The sequence below is a fragment of the Lycorma delicatula genome, chromosome 2 (assembly GCF_047948215.1).
Source record: "Lycorma delicatula isolate Av1 chromosome 2, ASM4794821v1, whole genome shotgun sequence".
Taxonomy (NCBI): domain Eukaryota; kingdom Metazoa; phylum Arthropoda; class Insecta; order Hemiptera; family Fulgoridae; genus Lycorma; species Lycorma delicatula.
Window position 1 is genome coordinate 116,540,497 of NC_134456.1, and position 15,849 is coordinate 116,556,345.

A 15,849-nucleotide genomic window follows, 5' to 3' on the forward strand; every position below is an offset into this window, starting at 1 on the left:
TTATTCAAGGGAAATTTTAGGAAGTAGAGTACAGGATTGAAAATAACATTGTGGACTTGAAAACAGTGATTTGGTCAATAAGTCAGTCCAATTATTTTGCACAAAGTTTGATAAAATAAGTAGTCTTGATAGTGGCCAACCTACACAGATAAGATGCTACAATTAAAGATAGAAGAAATCCTTGCCTACGTTTTAAAACTTAAAAGTTTCCCTACACAAAGGAAGGACCAATATACAGTAACATAAAGTAAAGGTCTAGAGTTAAGCCAGTGTTCAATCATCAACAATCAATCTATACAGAAAAAGAGAAAACTGACTTGAAAAATTCATATCCATTCTATAAAATAAATAGGGTTAAAAAGAATTCCATTTAAATAAAACTGAAAATAAAAATCTGACATTTTAACATCAGTCAAAATGAAACAATAAAAGAGCAGTGAACTAAAAAGATTAACTGAAATAGTGATTAAAAAAAATTACAGTAGACTGACCTTAATAAGAAACTTTTATTTTTTTTTTAAATAAAGAAAATAGGTCAGTAAAGCTTTTTTTAACATTATAATGCGCTGAAGTCAATAGACAAACAGAAATGCAAGGAACTGCTTTATTACAATCTTTTAATTACTCAAACATTTAATCGTAACTATATTTAAATATTAATGATTAATCACTAAAAATAATCATTTAACTTTAACCTCGCTGAAAAAATGATCAAAAAAAATAATTACAATAAATAAAATGTGTAAATAATGAAAGTTAATTGCAATCTGCTAAAATAAATCTATGTAATAATACTTTCCAGTCCATATTTTTCCCAAAAAATAATATTTCCTTTATTAAGTCTTATGCCAGTACAACTACTAATTTAAAGCAAACAAATTCGGTAATTTTATAAAACGTTAATTAAATGTAAGTTCATAAATAAAAAGAGAATTTACATAAGGCTGATAATATAATTTTTTAATTATGACCTGTTTTCCTATTGCTTTTCAAATAAAAAATTAAAGAAGCAATTAAGAAATTGAAAGAGTGAAGTTAAAATTCCAGACTAGAATAAAAAGACGATTTTGCTTGTGACATTGCTTTTTGGCAGAAAACAAAAATTACCCACAAAAAATAAAGAATGTAATTAATGCTCACGCAAACTAAGGTTAACCGAGTAATTTATAAAAAGATCTAATTGATCGTTCACTATTTTTAAGTAGTTTATAACAAATATCACACATTCATTAAAACTTCTCATAAGAGAAGATCTGAATATTAAATGTATTAAAAGTCTTCATACAGAGATTTGCTACATCAAAATAAGAATTTTCATCATAGATAATCACTAATTCAAACAATAATTATGTAAAAGGAATGTAAATCATAAATAATGAGAATGAGAATGATAATGAAATTAATGAGAATGAACTAGGTGTTAAATTTTTAAAACAGGACACAAACTTGGATGTACATGAATATGGATTGAGATTTCATAACCTAATAAAGAAAGAATAAGCAGGATAAAGCAGATTTTATTTACGTCCTTAGCGTAGGTCCAGTGTGAATAAATCAAGGATAAGGGTGAGACGTAGATTAATGAGAAGGGGGAAATCCACCACAGAATTAACAAATAACCACACCCAAAGGAGTGCTTGAAGGCCAGTTCCTTCCAAAGTGGAACTCTTACAATTCCTAGAAATACAGAGGGCTACGTACTAGCAGGAGCATATTAGTGATTAACAATTTTTTGCATTCAACAGCTCAAATAAACTATACTAAATTGCTTATCAGTCGATACTAGAGATCTGAGCTAAGAAACTTAAACTCTCTTTAGGAAAAGTGTTGTCCACTTTCACGAGAAAGTAAACTGAATAATAGACTTTCAACCACACTGCCATTATTTGTAACATGAGTTTAATTTGAATAACAGACTAGAGTACATTTCTTAGTAAGCAGCTAATAACAATTAAAATTTAGGTTGTGAAACTCTAATCATTCTTTAGGACGCAGAGATGGAAATCATTCCTTTTTCTTGTAAATGGGCCAAAATTTACAAACTTCATCTGTAATAAAAATGCAAGAATAAAATTTTAGCTGTGTTCCATCTTTTCAAACTTTTTTAAGTGCAAAAGATTCCAATAGAAACATAAACTCAGGGTTTGCTTAACTGTACTATTTCATATAGAAAAAAAATTACCAGTAGGTATTCTGTGATGTGTAGAATTAGGCCTTTTACTCGCAATGTTTTTTATAACTTTTCTGTGGATTCTTGGCACAACGTTCATCATTGTAGATGTCAGCTTCATCATACCTGCAACAAAATTCAGATTCTATTAACTCAAAAAAAATCAACACATTTAAAAGAATATTGTTAAATATTTTTAAAGAAAATGTAAAATTTTTATCAGGAAAAAGTTTGTATATTTATTATTTGCTATAAACATGGCAATTCATTAGTTTAACTGCTAATTTAATTTAAAATTGAAAAAAAAAAACAAGAAATTGAGAGATTAGTGATCAGTAAGAAAAATCCTACTGAACTATTAAAATAGAATATTTAGTACAGTGCCTTAACATAAAATACATTGTAATAAAAATAATTTAAAACTTTACATAACATTTACTATCAATCATTACAAATAAAACACATCAAATTCAAACAAGGTGATAAAAATATATTTTGACGGAGAGATTACAAATAAATTATTAGTAAAAATATCAAATTTTACAAAAATATTTATAAATAAATAAATCAAATAAAAATTTTAATACACTAAGAAAATTTATCCAAATACATAGAAAAATGATAACGTAAACTTAATGAATAAAAAATAAAATGGTTACACATCAAAAGGTAATTAGCATTTAAATGTTTTAAAGGATAGGGACCTCAAAAATAAAATTTCCTATTGTGGTAGTGTAGTAACTATAAGAACAATTTCCTTGTATCACATTAAATGCCAGCCATAATTGTTAACTGCCACAATCTAAAATAAGTACACCTATTTCTAAAATATTTTTAAGTAAAGCAAAGGTGCCATATATTACACATAAATTTCATCTGATGAATCTTTCTTGTTACAAATATCTACTGGGCATCACCCATTTTCATTGATCCTAATTCGCTTCTTCATTTCAAATTAATCCATATTTCTTTCATAAAGAACTGAAGCTTGTATGGATAAAAAAATAATCATTTTCATGATTCATCTTCTTTGATGATTCAAGTATTCCAAATCTTCTTTCTCTTCCTGATTTACCTTACACTTTTCATCCCATTATTCTTTACTATAGAGAATAAAATACAATGTATGCCACTCAACCAAGAATTAAAAGAAATTCTTCCCTTATCCTCATGATAAGAGAATTAGTTTTTCATTCCATTATTTTTTATTCTCCTCAACACATCAACTCTTCTTTACAACCATGATTCAAAGTTTTATCAAGTATTTATTTTTTGATAAGTACGTATGTTTCAGAACCATAGTATGCATAAAACAGTGGGCAAACCTCTCTTTTCTTTAGTTCCATTAAGTTGCTTATTAATTTTAAATATCCTTTCATCTTTTCTGCTTATAATTACTTAATATTCAAATATTAGTAAATGATATTCAATACACTTTATATTTTGCTTCTTGCTTGCATCTTTCTTTTAAATCATTTTCTGACTACCATTTTTTATTTCATGCATAACCTCTTTTAAAATATTCAATAACATACTCCAAGGCAAGCATTCTGTCAAATGCTTTGCCTAACTGAATGAAATAAATATATATTTCCCTGTTCATCACCAAAACTGTTCCTTTTTACTGCAGGATCCTGCTCTCCTGTATCCCTTTCTAAAATTAAACTTCTACACATTCTGTTTTTATTTTCCTTTCTATTCTACATAATAAAGAAATATTGTACTTAAAATATGATTTTTTAAATGAAACAAAGATTTAATTAATGCTCTTATATCTTTATGCTTTATATAGGTACACTTGTACCCATATACAGCCAATATTTGTATATGTGTATATTTTGAGGCTGAGAAATTTTCATTACTAAAATAAGAAGGTACTACATACTTTAAGTTGCAATGATTATTTATACCACAAAGCAAGATAAAACCCAAATAGAATTTTCAACATTCTGATAAAGTAAACCTTCATATAAATAATTCCTTCCCAGAATCATTTTCATGTTATTTATTTATTAAATTTGTTAGTTGGTATGTACTTCATAATAATTTACAGAAATAAGCAACGCATATGTGAAGTAATGTATAAATGGTTTTGTTATTAAAGGTTATATTTTAATAAAATTTCTACACCTATTATTTACAAAATTATCTTGTTCTAGAGGATAATTAGGCCTAACTTTTAGTTTGATAAATGTATTGATTTTATTACCTATGTTCTTGAACTTATTAAAGAGTATATATTCAATGAATCTACTTCAGTCATGTCTATAAATAAGTGACTTTAAATTGGATTATTGTAAAAAAAAATAAAGATGAGCATGATGACATGAGATGTGAAACTCTTTGTAATAGGTTTTTATTAACCTACTTGAAAATAAAATTCTAAATTAATTTGGTTTTAATATAATGAAAAAATGTTTAATATTAACTGTAATATTAATATTTCTAGAGGTGACACACAATTAAAACATATTATCAATAATCTTTAGTGTTACAATTTACGTAACTACTAAATGTTAACACGTGGCAAACTTATAAATTTCAGTACAGAAGAAATAATAATAATGTAAGGAACAGTGCATTAACTGCTCTTGTTAATACAAAAAGTAATGAATATTAATGCTTAATTTACATAAAAAATAAAATAAAACAATCCAACTGGAAAAATAACTCACTAAATTCTTAAATTACTCCTACTATTTATTCAAGCTTTAATTATTCAATATCTTAATAAGTTTCATTATCATAATATGACTTTAAAATATAGCATACTATTCAAATATTAAATTAAAGAAGAAATTGAAAATTCAGTATGTTTAACTGTTACACTATATTCACAGTATTTGGTCATTCAATAAAATATAACACTTGTTCCATTGCTATACATATACTTTTATCTTTGGATATTAGACTGGTTTGATTGAATAGTGTAAATCTTTAAAAATCAAAATAAATGTTCCACCCTAAACCTTCAATTTAAAAGTGTTAACTTTTCTTTTCTTCTTCACTTCCTGCACTTACCCAATCTACCAATCACAGATCTATTCATTGTAATGAAAATAATTTAAAACTTTACATAAGATTTAATATCAATCATTATAAACACAGCACATAAAATTCAAACAAGGTGATAAACCTTTGATATAGGGTGGGTATAAGCCACAACTGTTTTCCCACAAAGTTTTGCAATAAACTTCTTTTATTTATCCAATACATTTTAAAATCTTTTTAATTCAAACACTACCAACCCATTAAGTTTAATATTTTTTATAATTAGCATACAATAATAAGTATTTTATTCTTCTTTTCTATTTTAAAAATTAACTGAGATTGTAACCAAATAAAAAAAGAGTAAGCTCAACAACTATTTGCCTTCTTAACTTAATCAGATCTTACTTATTCTTGAAGGAACTGCTGTTCAGAATATACAAAAATGAGACACACATAAATAAACATACATAAATCTGTTAAGATTCATTGAGATGGATTCAGAGATGCTAAAAATGCTTAAATAATTCAAAACATCAGCAATTAAAAATTGTCATCTTTACATTACGTCCTACCTTAATGAAGTTTTGCAGCATATCTAGCCCTCACTAAGCTCAGTCATTCCTCATATCATGCTGTATCTGAATTGAAACGAAAAAGTTCAGGAACAGAATGGGTAATGAAATTCAAATAAAATAAATGAATACATTTACTAGGATTTCACAGCATCAAAGAACAATTTTTATCACTAGTGTATCAGTAGTTATTCGAGCAGCAAAATCTTAAATGGGTTTCAAATCCTTTAAACATTTTTATATTTTCCGTAAAACTAAATTTTACAAAAAATTATAAATATAACTTCCGTTTGGGAAAATGTGTTATAGCATAGCGACTAAATCTTCATGATTATTAAAATGATTTATCTTATGCTCAACAATCTTAAATCATAGTCAGAAAAGACAAATAGAATGTATTATTGTTTCTATAAAGATTATCATGATTATGAGCACTTGCTTTATTTGCTTGAAAATTTGGGTTAATAGAATAACTCATAACTGAAATATATAAAATAAAGTTAAACACTAGACTTTATGCCATGTCATATTTTCAATTTAATAACACAAAACACTAGAATCGCTAGAATTTGATAAAAAGTAATATTCAAAATGTGTAAAAAGATACAATCTAATTTCAGTAATCCAAAACAATAGTTTGACTTTCTGAATCATACATTTTACTATTAATATTGAACTTCTATCTTTGATTCCCTTTAGTAGAACACATCATCCAAAAAGGCAATTAATTTTTTAATAAATTTATTTTCACCTTTTTCTATTTAAGTAATATAATTTTACGAGAAGTATTTTAAAAGTAAGTACCATCTTGTTATTAAAAAATACACAACTTTCAACAGAATAATTTTATGATTTTATGGAAGAGCATATAGATTTTCATATAGAAAATTATAATTATCTACATAATTTCTACCATTATTAAGGCACTTTTTATACCTCGTAATCAATTTTTACACTCCTTTCTCAAAGAGTGGTGCCATCAGTAAAGACAACCACTGTTGTACATTTACATTTTTCATATCACTATCACCGTCAAAGTGCTGACTACTGGTAAGGGATCACTTGAGATGGAGAACAAGGTAGCCCTCATCATGAAGACAGGACTATAACGTGGTGTTTCAACTGCTCTCACCCAAATTATTCAATCACACTTTGAGTTTCACTCAAAGACAATAATTGTTGAGAAGCAACAAAACCTCAATTTGTTTGTCACCATTTCAGACTGCTGTTTCAATTTTCTGCAGTGATGTGAGAGGCCCTAGTCTATTCACCAGTCACTATATGTCTCAAAAAATCATCAGCTTCACTTTTGTATTAGGTAAGAAAAGACTTGAGTAGAAGTCAAATCACTTTTAAGTCTTGTGAACCTCCATTAACATTTTTGGCACCCAACAAGAGCAGAGTTTGTATTGTAGGAATGGAATGGAATGCAAAGTTGGCAGGAGTCTATTACTCCCTACTTTATCGCAGAACCTGGACAGAGTCCCTTGCTGCTGGATCATTCTAATCGGGCTTGTTTTTAAAAGGGTTATTTTTTAATCTCGGATCTAATTTTTCAAGTTTTGTCTATTATTATTTTAGTGAATTTAAGACGGATTTAATTGCATTCCAATCCGTTGTTAAACCAGCGTTATCGAACCCATTTCATGGGCCGACCGCGGAAGGCTAGGCTTATAAAGCCTGTCCTCCCGACGTAATTCCCCTTCAGACCGTCCACTGAAGTCCTTTCGGTGCTAACTCTTTAATAGGCTAGCAGGAATACGCCACAACGGGGCACTAGCTATAAGGAGGGAGCAATGCGTCCCCTTTTCCGGAGGAGTCGCAATTGCTGGGATATTTTGTCTTACTGTAAGTTTTAGACCGCGTTTTTGTTTTATGCGCGACTTACCGTGTTTGACGTCTTCAAACTATATAACTCGCGAAAACTTTTCACTCGCGACCCCGGAAACGCGTCTGACGCACTATTCCGTTTATGGCTCATGCGATATGGAGGCCCCCTAAGCCTGGTTTGTCGATTTTCGGCTACCGCACCGCACCATCACGGTGGTTCGTCCAGTACGGCGTGAGGCCGCTTCCTTACAACTGTCGGAGTTGGGTCCTCTCGGCAGATGTCCCGAAGATGACTGTGTTCGGACACAGCCGCTCTCCCGAACAGTCTGCGCGCCTGCGCCACCCCCACCTCGGACACGGATTGAAATCTCGCATCAGATCGGAGAGTGGCGTTCCTGACGAACCACGGAGCTCCAAAAATCGTCCGCAACGCGATGTTTTGGACGGCCTCGATCTTCTTTTGAAGCGAGGAGCTCAACACTGCCCCCCATGCCGGGTAAGCATATGTTAGAATCGGCAGTACGTACAGCCGAAAAATGAGGAGCTTAGTTGCCAGTGGGTACGGGCTGGCACTGTTCAGCACTGGGTATAGCGAGGCTCTGGCGGCCTTAGCCCTCCGGGTCGCATAATTTACATGTTCGCCGAAGGTAAGCCGCCTGTCCAACACCACCCCCAGGTACTTAACTGTTTTCTCAAAAGGGATTTTCTCCCCTGAGATTTCCAGCTCTCTGGTCGGTTTTCGTGTCTTGCATGTGAACATCACGGCCACCGATTTTTCACCGTTGACCCTGATTCTCCACATGTCGAGCCACGGTTCCACTAAGTCCAGCTGCCTTTGGAGCCTCCGGACCGCGTAATCCACATTTGCGGATTCGTAGAAATATGCCGTGTCGTCTGCGTAAAGGGCCGTTTTGACCCCTTCCGACAGCGGCATATCGTTCACGTACAAAGTGTACAAGAACGGGGAAAGTACTGCTCCTTGGGGAACCCCAGCGGCTATTTCTCTGGTGGAGGAAATCGTTTCCCCTACGCGCACGACAAAATGTCGGTCTAGCAGATATGACCGCATCAGTCTGACATAGCGGTAGGGGATCGCCGATCGCGCTAGCTTATAAAGCAGCCCGCTATGCCAAACTTTGTCAAAGGCCTTGGCCACATCCAGAAAAACGGCTGCAGTCACCCGTTTCCTGTTCAGGCCTCCGACAAGGTCGTCTATTATTTTTACCAGTTGGAGGGTGGTTGAGTGACCCTCCCTGAACCCAAATTGCTCGGGCCGCACTTCTCCCTCCATGTATCGCCTCAGTTTTTCGAGAAAAATCCTCTCGAACAACTTAGACAATACCGGTAACAGGGAGATTGGCCTATAATTCCGAGGGAAAAGTAAACTTTTCCCCGGTTTGGGTAAACATACGACTTTGGCCGTTTTCCAACAATTCGGGAAATATCCAACGTACAAAATGGACGTGAATATCACCGAAATTGCTGTAATCACGGAGGCCGGTATGTTCCGGAATGCACGGGCGCTGATCCCGTCGACACCTGGGGCCTTGTCGGGGCTTGTGGCCTTAATGGCTGCGGAAACTTCCGCTTCAGTGACTTGGTCAATCTCTAGAGGGGCGTCCTCCACCTGTGAGAAATAATCTACAAGAAAGGATTCCACCTCGGTTGTGTGCTCGTCGTTCGGGGAGGGAGGGGGGTTTGGAGTGAACTGCTCCTCCAAGGTATCGGCGAATACCTCGGCCCTCTCCGCCTCCGAGTATGCAAGAAAACCTCGCTGCCCCACAACCGGATGGTGAGGCTTCTTCCCTTCTCGCAGTCTCCTGTTCAACCTGAACACCGAGGAGATGTCGTCAGAGACCGATGCGAGGTATTCGTTCCACGAATCCTCTCGATGGCTTGTCAGCAGTTGTTTTACCCTGTCCGTTTGATTATAAAAGGCCCGCTTATCAGCGGGGGACAGGGTGATTCGATATCTCCTCCTCAGTCGTCGTTTCTCCGTTATGGCTTCGGAGATATGAGGAGGGAGGTCGTTTCGAACAACTGCTTGAGTTTTGGCCGATGAGCTGCCTGCCAGGGCCTCGGTCATTGACGACGTGACGCGCCCGACAGTGTCGTCGATTTCCTCCGGGGTGTTCAGGAGCTCAGGATTTACCGGCCTGTACTCCCGCTGGAGGGTCTCGTAGAACCTTTTCCAGTTGACTGACCTTCGGGGTATAGGCGGGGGATCTCGGCCACCCCCTGCCTGACCTAGTTCCAACAGGACAGGGGAATGATCCGAGCTGAGGTCTTCTATCGTTTCAATCATGAATGGGAGGGTACCCCCCTTCATGACTGCGATATCCAGCACGTCAGGCCTAGATCTGCCTGAGCGATGCATGAACGTGGGCACCTCAGGGCCTACGACGACCAAGCGGCGGGCTCTCGCCCTTTCGTACAGCAATCTGCCATTCGGATTTGTCAGAATGCTGTTCCATGACACGTGTTTGGCATTGAGGTCGCCCATGAGTATCATGGGTCCATCCCAATTTTCCAGCACGGCATCCAGATCTGCGCCGGTTACCGCGTCGTTCGGCTTGCTATAAGCCGAAACCAGCCGATACACCGTGCCCAGATGCTCCACATGCACACACGTTTGCTCCATCACGTTTGTATGAAGAACAACGCGCGTATGCATGTGGCGTCTGTGGACTAAAACCGCAGTTCCACCAGAGGTGCGAGATCCGGGTCGAACTGGCCTATCCGTCCTATATGTAAAATAGTTCCGAAGGGTCAGTTGCTTGCTTGGGTTCAAGCACGTCTCAGACAACAGTATCACGTCTATCAGTAGATCCTCGGCCAGACGGCATAGTTCCTCCGTCCGGCCTACTACTGAGTTGGCGTTCCACTGCAAGAGTCTGAGGGTGGGCCTAACCATACCTGGACAGTACAGCCATGAGGCACTCTATTAAGGACTGAATACAGTCCTTGAGAGATTTTGCCTGGAGCAGGCGTGGCAAAACCATCATGATATCTGGCAGGATATCCTTCACTGTCATCTGCGACAGGAAGTCCATGCCAGTGGTCTCCAACGGGGTAGCCGGTTTCGGATTGCCGCTGGAGGTGCCTTTTGGCGCGGCCGCCCTTTTGGTGGGGCGCGGGGCCACAGGGGCCGCGGTGTTTTTAACAGCCTGCTTGGCCTTCCCAGCCGGAGCAGGCTTTGCCTTTCCCGTCGAGGAAGGCTTGGCCTTCTTCGCCGGGGCCGGCTTTGTCGCCGCCTTTTGTTTCACCACCTTCTTGGTGGTCGCCGCCGGTTTTGGCTTGGCGGGTGTTGGGGAGGGTACCTCCCCTTTTTTCACTACCGCCTTGGCCACAGGTGCCGGCACCTCCGGTTTGGGGGCTGATTTTCCCCCACCGGCAACACGGGCCCAGCTGCGGCCGTCAACAGTCGCGGGCTTTTTAATGCCCTTGACCTTATTGACTTGCTCCTTATAATAGGGGCAACCCCGGTAATTAGCCGGATGAGGCCCCTTGCAGTTAACGCATGAGGCTGGTTCCTCACGCGGCTTAACGCATGTGGCAGTGTCGTGGTCTTGTATTGTAATAGACTAGGTTTTGTATTTATGATTTCATGAGAATTTGTTCATGAAATTTCAGGGAACTCGGTACATAATTTTAATTTTTTCATCTATTTGTGTAACTGAATCTTATCACGACAAGAGAGTTCCCACTCCTCCTTTGCTCATCATCCACATTACTGTCCTTCAATGAATTGCTGCCCCCATTTTCTAACCATTTCATCACTGATAGCTTTTTTCACCATACACTTCACTAACTTGCTAATAAATATAAGCTGGTTTGATGTTTCTTGTATTTAAAAATCTGATAACTTCTCTAATTTTATAATCGATGAGATTCTCGATAACTTGAACATTTAAAATGATGTTTAATTAAGTATAAATAAATGAAACTGAACTTGTAATGGTGTCTATTGAAAGCCAATGAATGAGAGAATGTGGCGCACATACTGAGTTGTGATTGCAGGGCAACAGTGGTGGCAGAAGGAAGTTGTACTTACTTTTTGGATAAGTTTCGTATATTCAAATACAAAAGTTTTATATTTAATTCTTTTTACAAGTTTTTCAGTTTCCTAAGCCTTTCTCTAGTTAACTGAACCCCAACCATCACGTCCTGGAGTGCAATCCAAACCCAGGCAACAGAAAATCAAGTTCAACAGAAACACAACCCACCACATAAAAATCATCAGGACTTCTCTGGTCCATCAAAACCCAAAATACAAAAAATGAGTGTTTTGCAAATCATACATTTGTAACAGTTTTACCGGAATAAACTTTAAATAAAAAAGTAATAATCAGTAAACAATATCAGTATACATGTTTATAATATTTCACTCAATAAGTTATCTTATTTGACCTCAATAAAACATACATATCTATCATTTATGATTTCTCTTAGAGCAAATTTATTATTAGAAATGAATACTCTGAATAATAAATCATTATTTTGTAATACATAAATAAATACATTTTTAGGCAATTAACATTTAAAAAATATATATAAAAATTAAGTATAAAATGTTCAATATTCAATTACTAGTTAACTTATGACAGATATAAAATTATAAAAATAAATTTTATTGTAAAACGTTATTATTTTATTATTATAAAATATTTTGTAAAATGTAAACTATTTTTTCTGAATTACAAAAGTATAATTGAAGTAAAACCAATCGAAGAATGTTAAACATTGAAGTAACAATAATTTATTTATAAAAAAAAAATTTAACTATTTTTCAGAACAGCAGAGATAACCAAATTTTTATTAATTATGAAATTACATTACATAACACTTAAAATAAAATATTAAGATAATCAATACAGTAATCATTCAAATATAATAATTACAGTAAATTCTACTGCATCTACTCAGCATTTTCCAAATCTTTTTACACAACATCTGGAAAATATTTCATACTACTGGCGACAGTACTAATTATTAACAAATTTTATTGCAATTGTTAAAATAAGTAAGCTGTATAAATATTACAAGATTTAAATTTCTAAATGAGAGTCGGTTGTATTTCAATAATTATCCATTTTAGGAAATAATAAAAGAATTTCAAGGATCTTAAAAGCGTAGAATGAAAAGGAACTACATAATCATCAACCCCTGGTTTCATTTTCTACCTACCAATAAGCATAAAGCACTTATTGGATCAAAATGTGATTAAGGTTACAAGAAATTCTGTCAAGAGACACTTATGATCTTTATGACCGTAATAATGAATAAGAAACGCATTATTTATTCAATTATTAAAAAAAAATTGATTTTGGGAAATAATTTTACCAGATGCACATATCGATCGATGTTTAAAGCTGTATGATGTGAAAGTTACTGATCTGAAAGTTTCTGTAATATGTAGTGAAGTTTTATTTATTAGTCCGTTCAAGTAAAAAGTTTCAACTCTCCTTGTACTTAGACATGACAATTACACACAATTAATAGCTGCACAACTAGTAGGACTACATTTTATGTTTACCCGACCAAAAAATATTCTCAATTAGAATCCTATTTCAAATTTTGAATATTATTGTTACTTTAATAGAACTGAATCAGAATAAAACTAATTTTACAGCCAATTTTCAATATTTTACAAAAAAAAGAATCTTGAAATATCATTTAAGTAATGCCAGTATATAAAGTAATGAGACTAGTTTATTTTGGCAGCCAAAGTGGCATCACTGTAAAGTTACTAGTAAACATATGGTTATATCAAAAGCTGATTTATATTAGGTATTAATATTTGTAGTCTATTGTTACCACGTGAGACATAAACAAACTTTTCGTGCAATGAGTTTTTGTTGTGCATTACAAAAATTAGTGATACTGATTATAAGCAACGTTGTGTAATCAAGTTTTGTGTTAAACTCTGTGAGAATGCTACTGAAACTTTTTCAAAATTGAAAAGGGTGTATGAAGATGACGCTCTGTCATGAGCCCAAGTTTTTAAGTGGTTGAAAGCATTTTCAGATGACCAAGAATCAGTTCCAGACAATCCACGCTCTAGAAGACTGTTAACGTCAAAAAGTGACAACAATGTTTAGCGAATCAGAGGCTTGATACGATACGACTGGCGATTAACTGTCAGAATGATTGCAGAACAATTGAATTTGAACCATATCAGTCCATCAAATTTTGACAAACGAATTGGACATAAAAAAAGTTTGTGCAAAACTGATCCCAAAAAACCTCACTGTTGAACAGAAAAACAACAGGGTGGAAGTGTGCCCCACGATCTTCTAGGGTGAGTTGAAACTAATCTTTCTTTTCTAAAAAAAATGTTATTACTAGTGATAAATCTTGGATATATTTTACTACGACCCAGAAACAAATCGCCATAGCAAGGAGTGGCACACTTCAAACTCAGCACATCCCAAAAAAGCAAAAACTAGCAAATCAAAATTCAAAACCACGCTAATTTGTTTCTTTGACAGTAATGGTATTGTCCATAAGGAGTTGTTGCCTTCAGGACAGATTGTAAATCATATTTACCGATAAATTCTTGAAAGACTGCGGAAAAGAGTTGCCCGCATGAGACCAGCCATCAAAGACAACTGGATGCCGCATCATGGCAATGCTACTTGTCCACACTGCACCCTCGATTAAAGAGTTTTTGGCAAAGAAAACATACCTGTAGATCCTCAACAACAACAACAACCTTATACACCTAACTTCAGTCCCTGTGAGGTTTTCCTGTTCTTAACTTTAAAAACAAACCTTCAAAGGACACCATTTTGGAACAGTAGAAAACATAAAAGAAAATGTAACCAACCATCTGAAGGATATTCCGGTTTCTGAGTTCCAACACTGCTATGAAGAGTAGAAAAAACTGTTTGAAGCATTGTGTACCTTCACAAGGGAACTATTTCGAAAGTGATAAGAGTCCATCTATAATTGGATTGTAAATAAAATGTTTTTCTGAACCAGTTTTATTACTTTATTTACAGATCTCGTACATTCCACTTAAAAGGAATATAAAACAGTGATTTTGAGAATGAGATTTATTTATTTAACAGGTACCTGACACCTATGTTCTACCCATCTGATTCAAAGGGTAAATTAAAATAAGGATGATTTTAATAACAATTATTATTCTAATCACTGCGTTTATTGCAATTTTCATTAGGGTTATACTTTTACTTATTATTATAATAATTATAAATATTTTTGTGATGTATAATACTAAATTAAATTAAATTATTAAATTTTAATAGTTTCAGTTTACAAATAAAATGGAAATTTAAAAGTACTACTTGTAAAATTAACATTAACCCTCAAAACTACCTTGATGGTATTGTATACTATAAAAATGAAACATAATTCAATATAATATTGGAATTTATGTATTATAATATATAATTAGAAAAAATGAATACAAATTGAAAAGAAGAAATTGAAAAAAATTTTCTTTTAATATTAAAATTTTATTATTACAAACACATTACTGTTTATTATTATTTATTATATATTATTGTTTCAATCATTTCATTCCAAACCAAATTATTAATTACACAGAACATGTGAATGCAAATGTTTAACTTAAAAAAATTTGAAGTGTAAGATGCAACAAGAATAGAAAGCACCTAAAAATTATGTTTACTCTAGAGATAAGTCTAATAAACAACTTTAGCTGTTGATAACTGGTAGCCAATCTTCCTGGCCTTTGGCCTATGAACCACCAATCCCAATTCCAGCTCACACCGGATACATAAATCATCTTAACATATTCACTGGATGTAATGTCACCAGGAAATCCTCTACAGAATACTCAGACATGTCTAAACTCTACAAAAACAAAAAATTCATGTAACTGATATGTTTGTATTCAATTGATTTAAATATATATATATATATATATTTGTACGAAAAATAACATAAATTAAAACACAAAGCATACAAACACTGGATTTTATGGCAGTTCTATTAATGGTCTTAATAAAATTATATGCATGCACATAATCAATATTAAACAAGTAATAACAGTAAAACATTTTACCAGTTATTAACTTATAATCAACTAATTAAAAACGAAGTAGAAATAACACCATATAAAGTTACTTTTTGGAATAAGAAATTTGATTTTTGAACAAGGAAAATGCATTTATAATTCCTTAAGATATTGAATTTCTTCCTCCTTAGCACTGGAAACTGTGTGCTGTTTGCTTTACACATTCTATCACAATTTTTTTTTTATGACTAGCATTTGTAAAGTACTAAAAGTACAAGTGA

The 15,849-nt window shown here is 34.0% G+C and overlaps 1 protein-coding gene across 6 annotated transcripts in view; it reads right to left on the bottom strand.

Moving 5' to 3' along the window:
• The window catches only part of NFAT (nuclear factor of activated T cells 3), a 182,897-nt gene that overhangs the window by 49,564 nt on the left and 117,484 nt on the right, over window positions 1–15,849 (bottom strand). For all 6 annotated transcript variants that reach the window (XM_075356143.1, XM_075356142.1, XM_075356139.1 and 3 more), the window contains one exon: window positions 2,183–2,296. In XM_075356143.1, the coding sequence (XP_075212258.1) occupies window positions 2,183–2,296 (114 nt within the window). The remainder of the gene's footprint in view (window positions 1–2,182; window positions 2,297–15,849) is intronic.